The sequence below is a fragment of the Gobio gobio genome, assembly GCF_949357685.1.
Source record: "Gobio gobio genome assembly, chromosome: 12".
NCBI classification, from domain to species: Eukaryota; Metazoa; Chordata; class Actinopteri; order Cypriniformes; family Gobionidae; genus Gobio; species Gobio gobio.
In genome coordinates, this window is record NC_137105.1 from 53,325,962 (window position 1) to 53,347,516 (window position 21,555).

General features: G+C 43.1%; 1 protein-coding gene across 1 annotated transcript; it reads right to left on the reverse strand.

The window, feature by feature from the left end:
* Nucleotides 1-11,044: 11,044 nt before the first annotated feature.
* Nucleotides 11,045-21,555, reverse strand: LOC307134788 (uncharacterized protein; the record flags this gene model as incomplete). The annotated part of the gene is made up of 8 exons (XM_079830785.1): nucleotides 11,045-12,389; nucleotides 12,492-12,535; nucleotides 12,766-12,870; nucleotides 17,186-17,371; nucleotides 17,906-18,229; nucleotides 18,317-18,628; nucleotides 18,854-19,171; nucleotides 21,471-21,555. 8 exons carry the CDS (start codon nucleotides 21,553-21,555, stop codon nucleotides 12,045-12,047), a joined length of 1,719 nt encoding a protein of 572 aa, XP_079686911.1. The 3' UTR covers nucleotides 11,045-12,044.

Consider the following 21,555-nt stretch of genomic DNA (forward strand, 5'->3'; position numbering starts at 1 on the left):
ACAAGCTGTAGATTCAGATCCTTGGATCTTTTGTTGTCTCTCTGGATTAACCAGAGGCTCAGAACTTGGTTGCTCTGTCACAGTCTCATCCTCGCCGGACAGACTCAGAACTTCGCGAACTTTTTGTCTCTCTCAAGGAGAAACTCAGAACAAGGTGTGTCTGTTGAAAGGGTACCTTTATCATTTTCCGAATAGGAGGAGATTGGAATTTGGCGCTTCTCCATTCCAGTGTTGCGATTGGCTGCTGGCAACAGAGGGAGTCCACAGTGAGGCTCACCCTCCCTTCTCCTTTGGAACTAATTTGCATAGTGTCTTTAAAGTGTCTTTAAAGTTTACCAATGCATTTCTCAGTTTCCAAACCACCATCAGAATACCCATGGCAATATTCTTAACAAATAGAAACCAAACATGATGGAAAAAGATTGAACTTTTCATTAATTTGTTCATTAACAGCTGAATCTGTGTAAGATGTTGCATTACAAATAGCTGTCACTGAGAATACTTATTTCACGAGTTCACACTTAAATGGAGTAAAGATTATGCGTATTTGGTGTGCTGTCCAGGGGAGGGCTCCGGGCTCGGATTTTTGCCCAAACCCAGAGTACCCCCCCCCCCCTTATTGAAGGATCAGTCTAGAACTAGACTGTATTGCATTATAGATTGTGTTGACGTCTAATAAGTTTATATTAAATCAAAGTGAGGAGATGGGGTGGTGGAGGGATGCTAAGAAACTGTCAACGAAAGGAAGGTGAGTCAGCTGTATATAAACACTCCTCCTGTTGTTGATTGAATTGAATTGATTAGTTTAGTATGCTCCACTCGTGTTTAATTAGGTTTTAATTATCTGGACGTGCTCCACTTGGGTTTGATTAGGTTTAATTATCTGGACGTGCTCCTCCCGAAATTAGTTAATAAAACTTCACTTCACGAGTTCACACTTACATCAAATTAAATGGAGTAAAGATTATGCGTATTTGGCCTGCTATCTGGGGGAGGGCTCTGGGCTCGGATTTTTGCCCGAACCCAGAGTATCCCCCAAAATGCAAAGAGCGGAGGACAGCCACCAGAAACCCCCAAATATGCATCAAATTGCTGGGCTGGTTTTTGCAACGCAAAAAGAAACAACCCTACTGGCTGATAAATGAGGAGCATCCTCAAAAATTACCAATTGGGAAGGCTCTTGCGACGCCTGAGGGGGGCCAGGCTCACTACAACAGACGAGAAACAAACCTTACCGGCCGATAAATGAGGAGCAGCCTTGAATTAGAATGACCGATCGGGAAGGCTCTTGCAACGTCTGAGGGGGGCCAGGCTCACTGCAACAGACGAGAAACAAACCTTACCGGCCGATAAATGAGGAACATCCTCGAATTAGAATGACTGATTGGGAAGGCTCTTGCAACATCTGAGGGGGGCCAGGCTCACTGCAACAGACGAGAAAAACCCTACCGGCCGGAAAAGAGGGAGCAACGAGATTTAACGAGCGCGTAATTTTGAAATGGCCGATCGGGAGGGCTCAAGCCACATCTGACGGGAGATTAGACTCGCTGCGTCAGATGGGTGAGCCCTACCAACCGATAAACGGAGCGTCATAATTAAAAAGGACGACTGACCGAGGGGGCCCACCCAGCCTCTGTCTGGAGCGGCTTCCTGGCATCAGGTGAGTGGGTCCTATCGGTCAACGGTACGGTGAAAGAGATGTGAAACACCCGGCAGGAGAGCTCTCACAGCATCCAACGGAAGAACAATCGGATGCGTAAGCCTCGCTGGCAGACGGGTGGAAGGTAAAGCATAGAGGTTTGTCCAGGAGAGCCCTTGCTGGACAGTAAAAGAGGAAAGATAAGCATTTGACCAGGAGAGCTCTTGCAGCATCCGAAAGGAGAACAAGACTCACGGTATCGGACGAGTAAGCCTCGCTGGGTGAGAAAAAGAAAAAGATGGATAGTGACCGGGAGGACTCTCGCGACATCCGAAGGGAGATCAATACTCACTTTAATCGGAAAAGGAAACCTCGCCGGACAGAGAAAGAAAAGATGGATAGTGACCGGGATGGTTGAGCCTCGCCAGATGGAAGAAAGGATTAAAATATATAATAAGGGTTTGACGAGCTTTCCTGATGTGGAACCGGTCGGTCCTGATGTAGCTTTGAAAAGCGTCTGACGACCATCTTCCAAGAGCTTGGATCTGCGGCTGGGAGAGGCCTTTTTTCGCTGCTGTTGTTGCTGCCCCTATGCGAAAGGAGTGACTTGAAAAATTTTGCGCTGGGGTACCTGATTGCTGGAGAACAGATTTGAGATGTTTTTGGAACCAGAAGTGTGTAATGGGTTTGTTGGAAGCGTCTATGAAAAGGGGTTCAGAAGGAGATTTAGCCTGAAATTTCCTAATTTGGAGGTACGCAAGAACAGTTTGGTATGGTTGGATTGGAGACGGGATTTTGAAAATGTAGATCAAATGACCTTTTTTAGCCTGGTCTGTCTTGCTTCGTTTGATTAAGTATGATATGGTTTCGCCATCGAGTACTGATAGGTCTAAGATGGTGGGGTGCATTTTTGGAGTCGAATTTGGAAGTGATCGCGATTTCAGAGCATCTGAGAAAACCGAAAAAGGCTAAAATAAACATGGTGTCGAGTGTGCGGGCTGTATCGAGGGGCTGGTAACTTGTACGAAGTGTATGGATGCATTTTGTGGAACGTCTAGTGTTATGGGTTGTTTGCTGTAAGGACGGATGGGCTGTGATTGCTGAATCCCTTTGATCAGGAGGGAGGTTTGAGAATTATTTATCTCTGTGGAGGGAGCGCCAAAAATCAATTTGTGGAAAAATTGGACGCCGCTTAGGTAGCCTTTGATGGACCCGACTTGGAAGCCCTTAATGTTGTTGAGATAGGAGATGAAAGAGGTGATTGCAAGAAGAGAAAAATCGGGAAACTGTAAGCTATACGAAAGGTGGAAAGATTTGAAACATCTCCACGCTGTCACATAGGATTGTATAGTCCTGGGTGAAACTGCTTGGGGGATGCTGTTGAGCGATGCGTCAAGGAGGGGTTTTAGCGGGTGGTTTAAGGGAATATCAGTTCTGAATAATGAGGTACTGGAGTTGGGAAGTGATCCGCCTCTGGAGCCAATGTCCTGAATTTCTGAAACAGAAAACGAGACAGAGAGTCAGCCATTAGATTTTGGACCCTGGGACATGTTTTGCAAGAATAATAAATTGATCTCAGGCTGAGATCCAGATGAGACGTCTTAGAAGGGGCATCAGGGCGAGTGAATGAGAGCGGCCTTTATTAATGCACTGGACAGTCGCTTCGTTATCGCGATACACTAATATGCTGCTAGCCGTCCATTCTTTCCCGCACAGAAAAGCTGCTACAACGAGAGGGTAAAGCTTGAATAGCGCTGAGGACTGTGTCATGTCCTGAAGCTGTGGTGGCCAAGGAGATGTGAACCAGCGTCCTTGGTAAAAAAACCCCGAAGCCAACTGAAGGAGCCGCATCTGAAAAAAGTTGGATGTCGACAGGGGAAGAAACAAGATTGTTGTTTAAGAAAGACAGGCCGTTCCACTGATTTAGGAAAATTTTCCGTAACTTAAGTTCTTCGCGGCACAATTTAGTTATTGAAATTAGGTAATCTAGTGCATGAACTGAAGATGCGAGTGAGAGGAGATGCGAGATGAAAGGGCGGCCTTGCAGAATGATGTGCATTGCGAAGTTTAAGTGACCTAGCATTGATAGAAGTTCGTGTTTGGAACAGTGGGAGTTATCTAGAAAGGTAGAGGAGATGAGAATTATCCTATTAATTTTCTATTTTGGCAATGAAGCTTTGAAATTTTTCTGAATCCAAATTAATGCAGTGAAACTAAATGGTGGTGGGACCCATGGTTTTTTCCTGGGCAATGGGGATTCTGAGTTCGCAAAATACATTTAAGACGGTGAGGATATGATGCTTCCGGGATGGCGTCAGGAGGCGAGATACTTAGAAAATCGTCTAGCAGATGAATGAGGGGAGGAATGGCATAATTGTTTGACAAAATCCAACAAACAGCTTCTGATAGCATGTCGAAAATCTTGGGGCTGCTTTTACATCCGAACGTTAGGCGTACAGCGAAATAGAATTTCTTGTGCCAGCGAACCCCAAATAAGTGCCATGAATCTGGATGAATGGGCATCACTTTGAAAGCAGAAGTGATGTCTAGTCTTGCAAGCCAAGCGCCTCGACCTGCGATTTTAATCATATCGATTGCCTGATCTATGTCGTGGTATTTGAGAGCGAATTCGTCGAGAGGGATCAAGCTGTTTATGCTAGGAAACTGGGAATTGTGCGGAGCTGAGAGATCAATTATGAGACGTTTTTTACCCGAAAATTTTCTTGTAGCCACTCCGATGGGGCTAATGCGAAAAGTGTTGAAGGGAGAATCGTCAAAAGGGCCTATCATGAAACCTGACTCGACTTCTTTTTTAATCAGGTTGTCTACGACTTCGGGTTCAGCGAGAGCAGATTATTGCAGATGGTATTCTGGGAAAGCGGGCATTCGACGCCGGGTATGAAGCCGTGTTCGAGGCCGGACAGCAAATAATTTGTAAATTCAGCATCCGGGTGGTGAGCTAATTCGATGGACAGACGAGAAATATTTACAGGAGTCGATAAGTAATTATTTGTTTTTTTATTCAGTGATTTAAACACAGGGCATACATATCGTGCATGAGCACCACCACAGAAGTCGCAGATATGCAAGTATTTACAGCGCTGTCTGGTGCAGTTCCCTGTATTAAAATTGTTGCAGGGCTGCCTGTCTTCGAAGCGAGGGGGGGATCCCTTCTAAAATCGTTGTTTGCTGTGTACGTTGCAGGTCGTAGCACATAACTTCAAACTTTACTGGTAGATTTAGTCTGGGTTGTCTCCGGGCGGGGGGGGCGGGGGTTAATCTGAGGACATGACGTCGTAGAATGTGCCACTGACCTGCAAACAGCGCACAAAATGTTCCTGCAGCCTAGGAACACTCTGCTGTGGAGATCCGTGTCGAGAGCGCCCCAGTAAGCGCACTGATTTCACTGGGCAAGCCGCACAGCACATTTTGCAGTGAAGAGTTTGTGATACGTGTAAAAATGTCCTCCCCCATAGGACAGCACGAGCTCGGCTATGATAATCATTTAGCTTGCGGCGCCTGTGGGGAAAAACTGACCAAATTATATCCGTGAACTGGGAAAAAGCAATCGAAAATTCAGGAAAAGAAAGTAAGCGGGATGAATGTGGGTTGGGTTTTTTTAAGGTGACTGAAAAATCCCCACAGTCTATTGGGCGGTTTGTGTCTGACACAGGGAACAGAGAGAGGAGAGATGACAAGTCAATGTCCACACCTGCCAGGATCTGTGCCCGGATATTTTGCGCCACTGGAGGCGGCTCAGAGGAAACGGCGTTAGATGGGACAGGCATCGGTGTTGCTGTGAGGAGAGAAAACTAAGATTTACATTTACATTTAGTCATTTAGCAGACGCTTTTATCCAAAGCGACTTACAAATGAGAGCAATAGAAGCAACTTTTTTGAAAGCAGACAAGGGCAACAGTATGCAAGTGCTGTAACAAGTCTCAGTTAATCTAGCACAGAACACACAGGACAGAATTTAAAAAAAAAAAAAATTTTTAAAGTTGATTTAGTTTGAGAGAAGGGGGTTGGAAGAGAGAGGAGCCGGGGCTGCTTCTGGAGCTTGAAGGGAAAAGTTGTAGGGAGCATGAGGAAAAGGATGATACATTTGAGACATATAAGCTTGTGCTGTAGGCAGGGGCGGCGTTGCATTTACTGGAGCTACTGGAGCTACTGGAGCTGCAGTCCACTGAAAAGAAGAAGTGTTAGCGAGTGTTGGAAAGGACTGTTGGTGATTTTGAGCTTGGACTGCTAGCAAGCTCGCGCTAGCATCTGTGATGGGAGCTGGAGGCCACTGAAAATGAAAAAGGTTAAGAACTGCTGGAGGAACAAGCTGAGAGGCTGGAGGCAGGCCGGCAGGCCCAGCCACAAGCGTCGCTACAGCGGGAGAAGCCACGGTGCGAGGTTGGCCCTCGGGTGCAAGCCAGTGAGGCCTTGACGTGGTGGAGTCTGGGGAGCGTCCCAGGCTCGCTGAAGGCCTGTTGCTGTGGCTCGTCGCTCGAATCGTGCCGGATCTTGTACGGAGAGGAGAAGGTGTCAAACGAGGCGAAAACTGAGCCCTGCATGCTCTATTCTGCCTGCTGTTGGCTGTTTTGGGAGCTGAAGTGGTCTTAGGAGAGTAGTAGGCTGGCTGCAAGCTGACATAAAGGTTGTACAGTTCCGCTTTGTTGCACGTCGGAGTTTGCCAGCGCCTGCCTCAGACCTACTACCATCCACTTCCCGATAGCTGGGATTGTCGGGACGGCCGAGCTGTAAGAGGAAGCCGGGGAGGAAGTTGGCCATCTCGCCGGTGGAGGCGAGGGTTGGCCCCGGCGTCTTGGTGAGCGTGAGGCTGGTCGAACAGGCTGGTGGCCGTGCTGAGAAGCCTGGGGCTCGGGTGCGTTATCCAGCGGTGGAGGAGTGGGCCTAGGGCCGGCAGATTGCGGCGGAGGGTCCCGAGGAGAGCTGGTTTCATCGTCAGAGGAGGATGATTGGAGTTGCGACATGGTGTCAGACCAAAAATGCTAAGAAACTGTCAACGAAAGGAAGGTGAGTCAGCTGTATATAAACACTCCTCCTGTTGTTGATTGAATTGATTAGTTTAGTATGCTCCACTCGTGTTTAATTAGGTTTTAATTATCTGGACATGCTCCACTTGGGTTTGATTAGGTTACATTATCTGGACGTGCTCCACTTGGGTTTGATTAGGTTACATTATTTGGCGTGCTCCATTGTTTAGATAGGTTTCATTATCTGGACATGCTCCTCCCGAAATTAGTTAATAAAACTTCACTTCTCTGAATAAGTATGACATGGATGTGTGTAGTTTACATCAGTCTTAAGGTTTCCAAACATAGTTATGACTGAATTTGGATAGATTATTTTGGTCTTTCTTTCACTCACTACTGCTGAGGTCCTGTGGAATTGTCACAGGTTGACTCAGTATTTTGTTTGTTTTTGAGCAGAGACATTTGGGCCTTACTGTGTGCAGTGTCATGTGTGATGGTGTTTACTGTGTGCATTAATATATTGGCACTCTGAATTGTAGTGGTTATTTACTGTGCATGTGCATCAAATTTGTAGTGGGTTTTTGTAACTACTTAATCTGCCCTGCTTGACTCTTTATTGACACCCATTCATGGACAAACCTGGCAACCCGCTTCCTGTTTTATTGCTATGCCCATATTTGGACTGTGCTTCCTCCCTGCTAATGTGACTTAATTAATTCATTAGAACTTGTCACCATGCTCCACCTTTCTGCCCATATTTGGACGACACTTCCTGTGATTTGAGTAACTTTATTATTGCCTCTGCATTGCCGCTGATAATGGCAATTAGTGACTAATTCTTTAACAGCTGGCCATGCCTAGTTTGAAGGATATACGGATGGTTCTAAGAAACCTGAGACAGGAGTGACAGGGTATGCGGTGGCAATACCTGCTAAAGGAATAGGAATTAATAGAAGAACATCAGATTTTTTAGGAGTATATACAGTGGAAATGGTGGCAGTATTAGTTGCGTTAAGGTGGGTGGAAAAAACAAGACAAGAAAGGGTTCTGATATGCTCCGATTCATCCTCAGTCCTTGAGAGTTTAAGGTCTTTTCACTCAAAAAGCCGTCAAGATGTATTATATGAAGTCCTTCAGTCAGTAACAAGGATTACAAATCAAGGAGGACAGGTACAATTTATGTGGGTTCCAGCACATGTAGGGGTAAAAGGGAATGAGCAGGTGGATGAATTGGCAAAGAGGGCTTTAAAGAAGGGAAATATAGAAATGCAAATTAAAATAAGTAAAGCAGAGGTCAAAAGTATCATCTGGGAAAAAACTAACCAAATTTGGCAAGAAAGGTGGGACAGAGAGGAGAAAGGAAGGCATTTATATCAAATTCAAAAGAGTGTAAAAATAACTAGGATAGGTGGGGGGCACAGGAGAGAGGAAATAGTATTGACAAGGTTAAGGCTGGGGCATGGTGCTCTAAACAAATCACTGAAAATGATAGGAAAACACGAGACAGGCTTGTGTGAGTGGTGTCAGGAAGAGGAGTCAGTGGAACACATAATTATAAGATGTAGGAGGTATGAGGTACAGAGAGTGATAATGAGGAATAATTTGAGGGAATTAGGGGTGCAGGAATTAACATTAAAAGGAGTGTTGAACATAGGTGACAGAGCACAGGTTAGGATATTGTTAACTTTCTTAAGGGAAACTGGTTTGTTTCATAGGTTATGAGGATAAAACAGGGAGACGGGTGAAGTGTGTTGGATAGTGAATGAATGTGTGTTGTAAGATTTTTTTTTTTTTTTTTTTTTTTTTTTTTTTTATGTGAAAACTAGATTGTAAACCTATTGTCTGATTCACACTCCGGAGCAGAAGGGGGCGGTAATGCACCAAAAGCTGGTTGCCAACCGCCGTTAAAAACAAAGAAGAAGAAGAAGAAGTTTGAAGGAGATAAAAACTGGCTGTTTGGAACAGAGAGGGGTCTTGCTTGGTGGCTGCTGGTCTGCTGCCATTTTGTGTTCCATGCACTTCCCTGCCCGGCACATGAAGCCCAAGTTCCCAGGCATCTCTTTTTGACCACTGGTGTACCGCAGCTGGATTTTTCTCAACGCTCTCTAATGTTGCCTAAAGGGCCGTAATTATATTTTATTACCACACATCGTGAATGTGTGTCCCTTTTCTGTGGTGTTGGTGTTCATTGTGGTCGTTTGCTTTTAGCCTCTGCAATACCTATCGTATGGTTCCAGTGGCTGGCATTGTCCTGAAGACTGTGGCTATCCTCGAACCTCCCTCAACGCTCTCTAATCCTCGAACCTCCCTCAACGCTCTCTAATCCTCGAACCTCCCTCAACGCTCTCTAATGCTGCCTGAAGGGCCGTAATTATATTTTATCGTACTACAGTGTAAGTGTGACCTGCTATCTGTGATGTTGGTGGTCATTCTTGGTGCTCTCTTCTAGCCTCTGGATTATCCATCTTGGGCTCCTGGGCCCAGTGTTGCTGTGAGGACTGCCTTGGTTACACCGGAATTCCCCTCAGCGTTTGCTGTTTGCTGCCGAGAGTACAGTAACTTTCTCCTGTGTGTCGGACGATTGACGTGACCTTCTGGACATGTCCGCTTGACTTTTTGGAGGGAGGACAGCTGGAGCGAACTGACGTGAAGCCACCGAACCTTAACCTTTTTTCCAAACGGCTTCAGAGACATTATTTTAGTGAACTCTTTCCCTTACGTAACACTATCTCTTAGTGCTTGCTGTCCCAATAAATACTATTTGTTGTATCCACACATTGACTGTCTGTTTTGTTTCTGTGGCTGGGACCTGATTTATTTTATGTAACGCTGGTCACTAGGTGACAGAATTGTATGGCAGTCATAGACCAGGACACTAGGGATTTGGGTGAAGGGCAGAAACTGCATGAGGACCAATGAGATGTCTTGTCCTTCCTGGGCTTGGTACAAGAGTTCTTCCTCTTGCCCTCTAAGAGGTGTCTGGCTGTTGTCCCAGCATCTTTATCTGATGGCGTTGGACAGTTTGTTTATGTCAGTCTACCAAGATCCAATCAAAATGTAGCAAACCTTTGTCCACTGTTATGGACAGAGAGTGGCCCGGCCATAAACTGGGCCCTGGAATGTGCTGTTTACTACAATAGAAAAGGTGTATATATGTTTGAGACATTTCCCCAGTCCCCCTCAGAGATATGAGTATCTAGTTCCTATTTCCAGTTGTTTTTCAAACGGCTAGTGGAAATATCTAGCTGACTCGTGAAAGAAACTACAAATTTTGTAACTAATTTTGGGGTGTTGGGAATGCAAGTAAGCAGTTTATGTAATTCATTATCAGCTGATAGTATTTCGAAATTTGGCAGAGAGAAACTAACATAATTACTAATTTGTATCTGAAGAAGTGTGATGCGGGAAGGTAATATTTCTCTTTAAATTGAGTGAATGTGGCGAAATTATTTTCAATATATTTTTTACTGTTTTTGAAAGTTGTGAAAACACTATTGTGGAGTTTTTCTTTTGCTATTTGAACAAATCGGAGCACAAATATATATATTTAGTGTTCACTATAGAAGTCTTAAATAGTACAATATGTGTGGTTTATCAAAGCCACCATAATTTTTTTAATTCCTTATTTGACAGCGACAATGGACAGTAAGAAACTACCCCAGATTTAGCCACGGAATTCTTTCTGAATTCACACATCCTCCCTAACTCTCTTCTTCCTCTTCCTCTTCCTCTTCTTCTTCTCAGAGCTGGTGGTGGATGATGGCGTGGTGCCTGATATAAATGATGTTCAGAGTCGGAGAGGATCATGGGACGCCTGTGCATTTCCCCCGGTTCCTCCAGAAACACAGCGGGGCGTTTCATCCAGCGAGCGCGTGGAGTCTGTGGGAGATTCTGACCCTGAGGAGCTTCCTTCACATCAGGAGATGGGAATCCCAGACGCTTACAGACCATCAGCTCATAATCGCTCTGATACAGGACTCCATCGAGCGACGTTTGAACGTCATCGAGGGACGCATTAATGCCGCTGAGAGACGCTTGGATGTTCTTGAGAAGCAGCAGGAGGACTTGACTTTATCTTGCTGGGGTTTATTGCTGTTTCTAAACGATGTCGATGTCTGTTATATCAAACAACACAAGAACTCTGAACTGCCATCACACGCACAATAACTGGAATTTACAACAAATGATCAATAAACTGTTGGATAGATATTACACACTGTGATTTGTGCACTCAACATTTCTTCTCTTTGTTCAATGACTCCATGTTGCTTTAGCGGCTCATTCTGCACCGGATGAGCATCAGCGCTTTGAGCCGCTCCGTCTGGAAGCGCTTCATGTTATCATGGTTTTGAGCACTGAGAGATTATTAACGTCTTGTTCTGTTGTATCAATCATATACTCATTAAAAAGATGCTCAATACATTTCAAATAAACAACTTTTAATTTTATATTATTTGTGTGTATCCAATTTTTTACTGGCCCTCGACCACACAGAGTCAGGATTCATGCCGTCCCACTCAGCGATGTACCACAGTTATTCAAATCTCTCCAAACACAATTGTAAAACATACACAAGTCTTTGGCAGGAAAAATCAGGCATCCTGTGATTTAAAATCATCTCCATTATTCACACACATACACTATATTGCCAAAAGTATTGTGCCGCCCCTCCAAATCACTGAGTTCAGGTGTTCAATCCCTTCAAGGCCACAGGTGTATAAATCAAGCACTAGGCATGCAGATGCTTCTACACACATTAGTGAGAGAATGGGCCGCTCTCAGGAGCTCTGAGAAATCAAGCGTGGTACCGTGATCGGTGGACACCTGTGCAATAAGTCCATTCGGGACATTTCCTCACTACTAAATATTCCACGCTCAACTGTTAGTGGTGTTATAACAAAGTGGAAGCGATTGGGAACAACAGCAACTCAGCCACGAAGTGATAGACCACGTAAAATAGACCACGGGGTCAGCGCATGCTGAGGGTCACAGTGCGCAGAAGTTGCCAACTTCAGTAGCTCCAGACCTCCAAAATTTGGTGGAGGGGGGATTGTGGGGTGGGGTTGTTTTTCAGGGGTTGGGCTTGGCCCCTTAGTTCCAGTGAAAGGAACTCTTCATGCTTCACCAAGACATTTTGGTCAATTTCATGCTCCCAACTTTGTGGGAACAGTTTGGGGACGGCCCCTTCCTGTCCCAGCATGACTGACCAGTGCTCAAAGCGTCGCTCCATAAAGACATGGATGAGCGAGTTTGGTGTGGAGGAACTGGACTGGCCTGCACAGAGTCCTGACCTCAACCCGATAGAACACCTTTGGGATGAATTAGAGCTGAGACTGAGAGCCAGGCCTTCTCGTCTAACATCAGTGCCTGGTCTCACAAATGCGCTTCTAGAAGATTCCCCATCTTTTCCCCATCTATTCTCAAGCAGAGAGATGATTGACAGAGGCGTATTCACTGTAATCCTGATTATTCCTGACACTGACACTGGCAGGACAGTCCGATTGCTTGTGGAAATTCACCACTGCGTAATTCAGATCCTCAGCAGAAGTGATGCAGCACTGAGAGTCTCCAGCGGCTTCCTGAACCGTAGCGTAAACGCAATCAGAGGGGTTTGTGGGTAATTGGGCACTGGCGTATAGGACGTCAGAGGAATCAGAGGGGTTTGTGGGTAATTGGGCACTGGCGTATAGGACGTCAGAGGAATCAGAGGGATTTGTGGGTAATTGGGCTTTAATCTCCTCGTAATCACAACCAGTGTGAGAAACCTGAGGAGAGACAGAGGAATTATTTACAGCTCTGAAGATTGTCATTAGACATTAATATCATTATGAATAAAAATCTATATTTGATACAGTAACTGGACTCACCACTTCATGTTTGCCTGGTCCAGTGTGAGATGACGAATCAGCGCCTGTCAAAAACAAGCATCCTAAATGAATGACATTACTGTACATCTCAATTCAACACTGATGTCTTGTGTAATGTTTTCACACATCATCAAGTGTCTGTATTTTGCTCATGTCTCGTTGCAGCCTATAGGTGGCGTCAGAAAGTGGGAGAACAGATCAAGAGATCTCTCTGTTTTAAACTCAGTATAAATGGAGAGTTTGTGCATCTGAAGGAGTTCAGAATGAGTTTTACCTGGAGACTGACGCTTCTTACAGAGAAACAGTAACGAGAGTCCAGCGATGATCAGAACCAGAAGAAGCAGAACCAGAGAGACGATCAGAGAAGAGCCTGAAAACACTGGAGAAATAATCAGAGAGTCTGATCACTGTCAGATAAACATCAGATCAGATCATGGGCGGAGCTGGACGTTTGGAGGAGGACTGACCAGACATGAGATTGGATCTTCAGGGTTAGCCCAATGACCATATCCCAAATATCAGAATATGCCATTCCCATACCTAAAAGTGTTTGTATATGACCGAATGTACAGCTAGTTTGTCCTAAATAGACTTTTTGAACTATATATAACAGCAAGTGTGTAAAAAAAACAGACAAAATAATAAATAAATAAATACATACATACATAAAATAGACAAAGAAATGTAAAAAGTGTGTATTCCTTTATTTCCTTATTTATGTATAATTGTATTTTTCCACATTTATTTTTTTTATTTTTTTTATTTATACATTTATTTATTTTGCATATTATTTATACACCATAAAGACAAAGACGTGAAAATAAATAAGTGTATAAATGAATAAATGTGGAAATAAACCAATGTAGACATAAATACATGTATAAACAAATGTGTGAAAATGCAATTATACATAAATAAGGAAATAAAAGTACAAACACACTTATTTTATTTGATTTCTTTGTATATTTATGTCACGGTTGGTTTTGTTTATGTTTTCATGTCTTTTATTTTGTATTCTCACTGTCATGCTTCCTGTTTGCCATGTGATTCCCTTTGTGGGTGTGTCCTGGTCTGATTGGCTCATTTTCTTGTCATGTGGTTAGGATTTCTGGTTGTTCATTGGTTGTCATAGTCATGTGTTCCCCTGCTCTCTGTATAAATAGTCCTCATGTTTGCCTTGTCAGTTTGTCGTGTATTGTTCCCTGTAGCTCTGTTGGAGAGTCCATGCTTAGTCCAGGTTATATGTTCATGTTTCTATTCAAGATCAAGTCTAGTCTTTATTGTGTATTTGTTCACGTATTGTTTAAATAATAAACTGCACTTGGATTCATATAAACACGCCTCAAAGGAATCGTTACAGAATACACGACTGATAAAATGACCCCAGCAGTTCGCCTCTTGCGTCTCTGTCAAGGAAATCGCACAGCAGAGGATTATGTAGGACATTCTTATCATTCACTAATGATAAACCATGGTTTACTGGGAAACTCAAACAGCTCCGCCATGCCAAAGAGGATGCTTACAGAACTGGGGATAAAGTCTTGTATAACCAGGCCAGAAACAGACTGACAAAGGAGATCAGAGTTGCTAAAATAAGCTTCTCTGAAAAGCTGAGAAACCATTTTTCTGCCAATGACCCGGCCTCAGTCTGGACAGGCCTGAGGAACATCACCAACTACAAGTCACAACCCCCCGTTCTGTAGAGAATCAACAACTGGCTGAGGATCTGAATGCATTCTACTGCAGGTTTGAAAAGCCCAGTCTCACACCACACACCCGCTCTGATCTGCACTTCACACGTCCCCCATCACCTCCTGCACCCCCTCTCCCCCGCCATCCAATCGGAGCTTAAGGTCTGTGTGGAGGATGTGAGCCGAGTCTTTTTTTTTTCCGATCAAAATTTTTATTTGAATTTATTCTCAATCAGGAACTTATCAAAGTCTCCATGAACTATGTACAAACAGATGCCATGAAAAGTGTCTGCAATGCAAAAAAAAAAAAAATCAATAAATCAATAACTAAAATAATAATAAATCAATAACTAATGAATAAAAACAGTAAATTATACATGAGCATACATATGCAGAGAAAAAGGAAAAATGGAATGTCATAATTTCAATTTATCTAACAGCAACTTTGCAATAGTTGTCCAACTCTGAATAGTTTTTTCTTTTGCGCCATTGAGCTTAGCAGTGGTACCTTCTAGTAAGACAATGTCTCTAAAATAAGATAACCAGAGGAAAGTTGTAGGAGTGGCTGGTTCTATCCAAAGCTTAAGAATAGTCTTTTTGGCAGCAGTGCTTGCTGCCAATAAGGTCCTGCTTTGGTGAGCATTAAGCTGGAGAGCGGAATCATCTAAAAGTAGAAATAACACAGGGTCCAGAGGTATATCCAAATGTAGAATGTCCGAAAGCACAGTACATACAAAAGTCCACAAAGGAATCACTGTGGGGCATTCCCAAAACATGTGCAAATAAGAGCCTACTGTAGATGAATCACATAAATGACAGTATGGATTAGCTCTGACATGCATCTTATACAGCACACTAGGAGTGATATAGGCTCTATTAATACATTTGTAATGAATCATCTGGTGTGCCAGGTTCTTAGATGCAGTGAAACATCTGGCCCATACCACACCCCAGTCAGGTTTAGCTAAACCTTCCTTTTCCCAGGAGTAGACTGCTGGAATATAAGAGTACTGCATTAAAAGAGCAGAATTATAAACCTCAGAAACTAAGCCATTGATGGGGGTGTCAGGGCCCAGCCACTCCCACAGGGGATGCGGCAGGATGCTAGTAGCCCAGGGGACCCCATAAGCTTTCAGGGCTGACCTTAATCTTAAATATAAGAAGAAAGAGAATCCAGGTAAAGAAAATTCTGTACTTAAGTCCTGGAACGATTTGATGCCCCCGTCACTGAAAATGTCATTCAGGGTGTGAACACCTAAGTCAGACCAAGCTTTAAAAACAAAGGGTTTGTTACCAGTCTGCAAACAAGTATTATTCCATAATGGAGTTATCTTGGTGTATAAGAAGGGGCCTCCCATAATTTTCTCAACCTTTTTCCACACATCAAAGGTGTATTCGACAATTGGTCCAAAATTTTTCTTAGAACATTTAGAAACACCTGAAAAAGGTAGATCTTGTAGGCGAATAGGATGGGCAATGTTGGCTTCTAAATCTCGCCATGGAACCAAGGAATCAGGATTAACCCAGGTTTTAATTGGTCTTATTTGAAATGCTATGTTATATAGTGAGCCGAGTCTTCAAAAAACAGAAGACTAGGAAAGCTTCAGGCCCAGACGGCATCTCATCTGCTTGTTTGAAAGCCTGCGCTGACCAACTGGCCCCAGTCTTCACGCAGATCTTCAACAGATCATTGGAGCAGTGTAAAGGTCCCTGCTGCTTCAAATGCTCCACTATCATTCCCGTCCCCAAAAACCCCAAAATCACTGGACTTAATGACTACAGACCTGTCGCTCTCAGTTCTGTGGTCATGAAGTTGTTTGAAAGACTGGTTCTGGCCCACCTGAAGGACATCACTGGACCCTTGCTGGATCCTCTTCAATTTGCCTACAGAGCAAACAGGTCTGTGGATGATGCAGTCAACATGGGACATCTCGACAGACCTGGGACTTATGCAAGGATCTTATTTGTGGACTTCAATTCAGCCTTCAATACCATCATGCCAGATCTTCTCTCAGCTAATCTGACCCAGCTCAATCTGTCAGTGGATCTCCAGCTTCCTGACAGACCGGCAGCAGCTCGTGAGACTGGGGAAACTCACATCCAGGAAACTCACATCCAGGACTCTCACTACCAGCACTGGCGCCCCCCAGGGGTGTGTTCTCTCCCCACGGCTCTTCTCCCTGTACACCAATGACTGCACTTCTAAAGACCCCTCTCTGTCAAGCTCCTGAGATCTGCAGACGACACCACTGTCATCGGCCTCATCCAAAACGGTGATGAGTCTGCTTACAGACTGGAGGTTGAACAGCTGGCTCTGGTGCAGTTATAACAACCTTGAGCTCAACACGCTCAAAACGGTGGAGATGATAGTGGACTTCAGGAGGAACAGTCCATCATGAACAGCACTGTGGAAGCAGTGGACTCATTCAGGCTCCTGGGCACTACCATCTCTCAGGACCTGAAGTGGGACAATCACATTGACTCCATTGTGAAAAAGGCCCAGCAGAGACTGTACTTCCTTCATCAGCTGAGGAAGCTCAACCTCCCACAGGAACTGCTGATTCAGTTCTACTCGGCTGAGCGCAGCTTCAATCTTCATGTTTGCCTTGTTAGTTCATCATGTATTGTTCCCTGTAGCTCTGTTGGTGAGTCCATGCTTAGTCCAGGTTTATGTTTATTTCATGTTTCTATTCTAGTCTTTATTTTGTATTTGTTCACGTTTTGTTTAAATATTAAACTGCACTTGGGTTCACATACACTCCCCTCAGTGGAATCGTATGTGTTTTACTTTTTAATATTTATGTATTTATTTATTTATTTATTTTATTATCTCGGAAGTTTTGGCATTCAATAACGAACCACCAAAATGCAGACTCAACTCAGTATACAATGGGTTATTATTGCTATTTATTTTTATACATATTAACTATTTAAGATGTATTAAATCTCCTCCTCACAAGCTCCACCCACTGATCACATGTTTGTTTTTCAGCTCAAGATCACCTGCGGGTGTGTTCAGAGACGCCTGTGATGTAGAAGATAATGATGATGATGATGATGATGAAGATGATGATGATGGTGGTGGTGATGATGGTGGGGGTGATGATGATGATGATGATGATGATGGTGGTGATGATGATGATGATGATGATGATGATGGTGGTGGTGGTGGTGATGATGATGATGTCTCTGAGAATTTTGTATATAAAAATGAAAAAATACATTTCTAAATTATACTTTTTAGAACTTGACATCATTCTCTAATGGTGAATAGACATGTTACTGATGGGTTTCACACATTCATTACCCAGAATTCAAGTTGCTGATACACAGAAGTGAGTTTCTGTGAATAACGCCTGTGGTTTCACACTGAATAATACAGTCCAGCAGTGTCACTGACGAGCTCCCTTAAACTGCAGTTAACTATCCTGTGTCCAGATGAGCACACTAAACACTGCAGGGATACGAGATTAACACACACAGAACTAAAACCTGCATCCAGATCTCAGTCCTGCGTTCACACACTGCTGTAGAATGACAATCATACGAACTGCAGTTTGTGGTTTTGCGGTTAAACAGACAGAACATCTAAATGAAAAATAGCCCTGTGGTTAAACCTGCTTATAGAATCAGCTTCAAGCATCCTGATAAATAACACACTAGATCTGCTGAAGAGATGTTATACTACCTTATGATTAATATCAGTGAGAAAAGCATCCGCACCTGTGAGGTTGATCAGGACTCGTGTGATGAAGCTCTTGTGTCCTCCATCAGACTGAACTCCACACCAGTATTCTGAATGTTGTTCAGTCACATGACTGATGCTTCCCGTCAGGAGCCGCTCTTCTCTGTCATCATACAGCTGGATCTTTCCCTCACGCCTCCATCTTCTGCTCTCATTCACAGACGTCTCTTCAGCACAGAGATCAGCTCCAGATCTCCAGCAGAGAAACTTCACATCACTGCTGTGGGATTGTGGGTATTTGCAGCTGATGTTCACAGATCCTCCTGCAGCCGCTGATAGACTGATGCTCTTCACACAATCATCTGTTTCAGATCCAAATAAAGCGCAGTAATGTTAGAATGACCAGATATATTCATGGATTCACCTCATAATGACTGAAAGCGGCTCACCCTTCTCAATGTTCAGGCTAAACTCAGAGAAGAAACTGTAGTCTTCAGAAACTTTGACTGTAATCTTATATTCTCCAGAGTCGTTCTCATTCAGCTCTCTGATAAACACACGTAAGAGTCCTGCAGATCTGCCCTCATGAACGGAGAATCGTCTGTCATGTTTCCATTCTGAGGCTCTGTTAGTGTTTATTACAGGAAAACATTCTCCAGATTTACAGATGTATTTCTCATGGTTCATGTGTTTCTTCTCATATTTGAAGTTTATGATGATGTTTCCTCCTGAATATCCTCTCACGGCCCTGATTGGTTGATCTGTTCAACACAAACACAGATCATTTGTCATTTTGTTCTCAATATAAACACATTTATCTTCACTTTGCTGCAACATTTATGAACTCAAGTCCAGATGATGAGTGTAAATCTTCCATCAGGAGATAAAAAGGTTATTGATGGCGTGAGTTATGAGTTAGACGAGTGAACGGCAGTAATTCCAGTCAGTGTTGAGGATCGTGATGTTGTGGAGTCTCAGTTACTCACCGGTTATAACCTTCAGATTCACTTCAGTGTAGAGATCTAAATATGAAGGTATATCAACTGCACAATAGTACATCCCAGAATCCCGTTCTCTCAGATCTCTGAAGATCACTCTGAAGACGGCTGATCTTGTGTCGTCATACAGAGAGAATCTTCCAGAATTAACCCATTTATTTTTCTCATTAGTCTTGATTTGATCTGTGTATGGCCACTTTCCTTTACAAAAATACTTTTGATTCTCTGTATGTTTTTTCTTATATTTGCATGAGATTTCGACTCCGCCTCCTGAATATCCGGTCACTTCTATGGAGCTCACGACACCTACAACAAACCAGCATCTTAACACAACACTAATACACACTGAAGGGAGATTCATGTCAAAGGTCATTAGTTATGGATAAAGACTTGTGTTCATTATTTAATCTCTGTTCTGGTTCTTCTGAGTTCAGATTCTTACCAGGAATCATCAGCAGAGTGAAAGTCCAGATGATCTTCATTCTTCTCTCTTATTAAATGATCTTCTCTGTTGTCTGTAGATTCAGTTCTTCTGAAGCTCTCGATGTGTGTTCAGAGGAGTTTTGAGTGTTTCTTTCATGTGACGGAGACGCGTACTTCCTCTGAGAGATAGAGAGAGAGAGAGAGGGAGACTTTGACTTTTAAAGGCCTTTTAATTTACAGAATTTTTCAAAACATTACAAAGCTAGTATACAAAACACAGACGCCTCAATTAAAAAAAGGTACATTATCAGTTTTTAATATGCAAATTCAATAGCAAAAATATACTGTATTCTACCAATGATTTAAAAAGAGACAACAAATCAACATCTTGACCAGCATTTTTACATTGATGTTTTCAGGATTGATAACTTGGCCCATTAAAAATTGGCAGGCACAAACTGTTCTCGCCACGACTGTTACTGTCAGGCTGCCGGTCTGATCTGCTTTAGGCTTGTTTGTGTTTGTCTGGTCCACTTGGTTATTTGTGTTGCCATGCCATGTGCTCTGTCTATTGTTACTCCTCCCCTCTTGTTACCTTGTTATCTCATTATAGCTCACACCTGTTTTTCTTGAGTCTCATCTTGAGTCTTAGTCTAGTCTTGAGTTCCTGTTATTTCTTTATTTTTCCCTGTTTTCCTAAACTAGTTTTTTTGAGCTCCCGTCTGGCTAGTTTTCGTTTTTGTTTTTCCCCTCTCCTTTTCTTTTTGCTCCCAGCTCCGCTGTCTGCTTTGGCTGCCAGATCCAGAGTGATGGGCAGACCGAGGCTTCGTGAAGCACTGAAACAGTTGAAGCAAATGTGCCATATTGTTTCGAAGCTTCGAATCAATCCGACACCCGTCTCTACGGTGACATCTAGTGGTCACTTGTATGTATTGATCTGAAATACCTTGACAATGATCCATGTAAAAAACAACAGTTTTTAACATGTCTTGTGGTCGTGAAAAATGAACATTAATAAAATAAATAAAGCCAGAATGTACGGCATCTCTTGTAATGGACAATAACAAAGATAACTTCCTGATTAACAAAATCCTCATGCTGGGAACATTTTATATAGCCTACACAAATGCAAGTTCTTAAAGGTGAAACCAAGATTTTATTAATTTCATAATGAGTTTAACAATTATACAAAAGCCCTCAAAGTTATGAAAATGCAATGTCTTTTTTCCATTATAGAAGAATATGATCTTCAAACAAAACCCTAGCACCTTTATGTTTTTTGTTTCTTTTATTATGATTTGCCTGATATATTTTTCTACTGTACTTTCAAGCATCTGATCTGTATTTTGTAATACAAAAATGTTCTGTTATTGCCATGCTGTTTGTAAATGATTATTTGTTCAGCAATAAAAAAAAATGTACGGCATCTCTTATGTGGAGCCTCCATTTGTATCTATTCTATTAATATATCTATCTATATATCACCTATGAATCTATATAATTCTATATCTCTCACTTATGCTGCGCTATCTGTCACTATCTAACATATGAATGTGTCACTATATCTATCCTATCTGTCACTGTCTATACCGATCAGTCAATATATCTAATTTAAATCGAGCCTAAATATAGCCTATCTAACCAAAGCGCACTATAAATCTCACTTATATCACAAAATCACTGCTATCACAAAATCTCTCTCCTCTCACAAAAACCCACGAGGTGAAGATGGATTTACTTCACTTTTAAACTTTGTGGTGAATTAGGTTTATACAGATGTGTGACTGTGTGGTTTGTTCCCGCCCCCTTTAATCATCGCAGTTTCGGCAGGCGCCACCTGATGAAACACTTCGAAGCTTCATTTAGAAATAATCACGTGACATGGGTGTTTCGAATCACAGTTCGGAGCAGTGTTTCGAAACATCTGTGCTTCGGGATCTCGGCAAAGCGCCAAAACGTCAGTTTCGCGTCAGCCATCCCTACAGATCCAGGCCTCCCTCCTTTTTGGATCTTCCCTGCCTGCCTACCACAAAGGATTTCAGCATCCACTGCCAGGACCCAACCTCCACCCTTCAGGTTTACTCATCTCTCTCTCTTCCCCCTGCCATTGTGACATTACGTCACCAGGTGATCATCTGTGAACTCGCCTACTTCATTGTCTTTGGATTGCACTTATTTCTACCTCCACTCTCCAGTGTTGCAGCTTGGGCCTGCTCTGCCATTCCCTCTGAGAATCCTTTCTCCAACGCCCCCTGTTGGGTCGACAT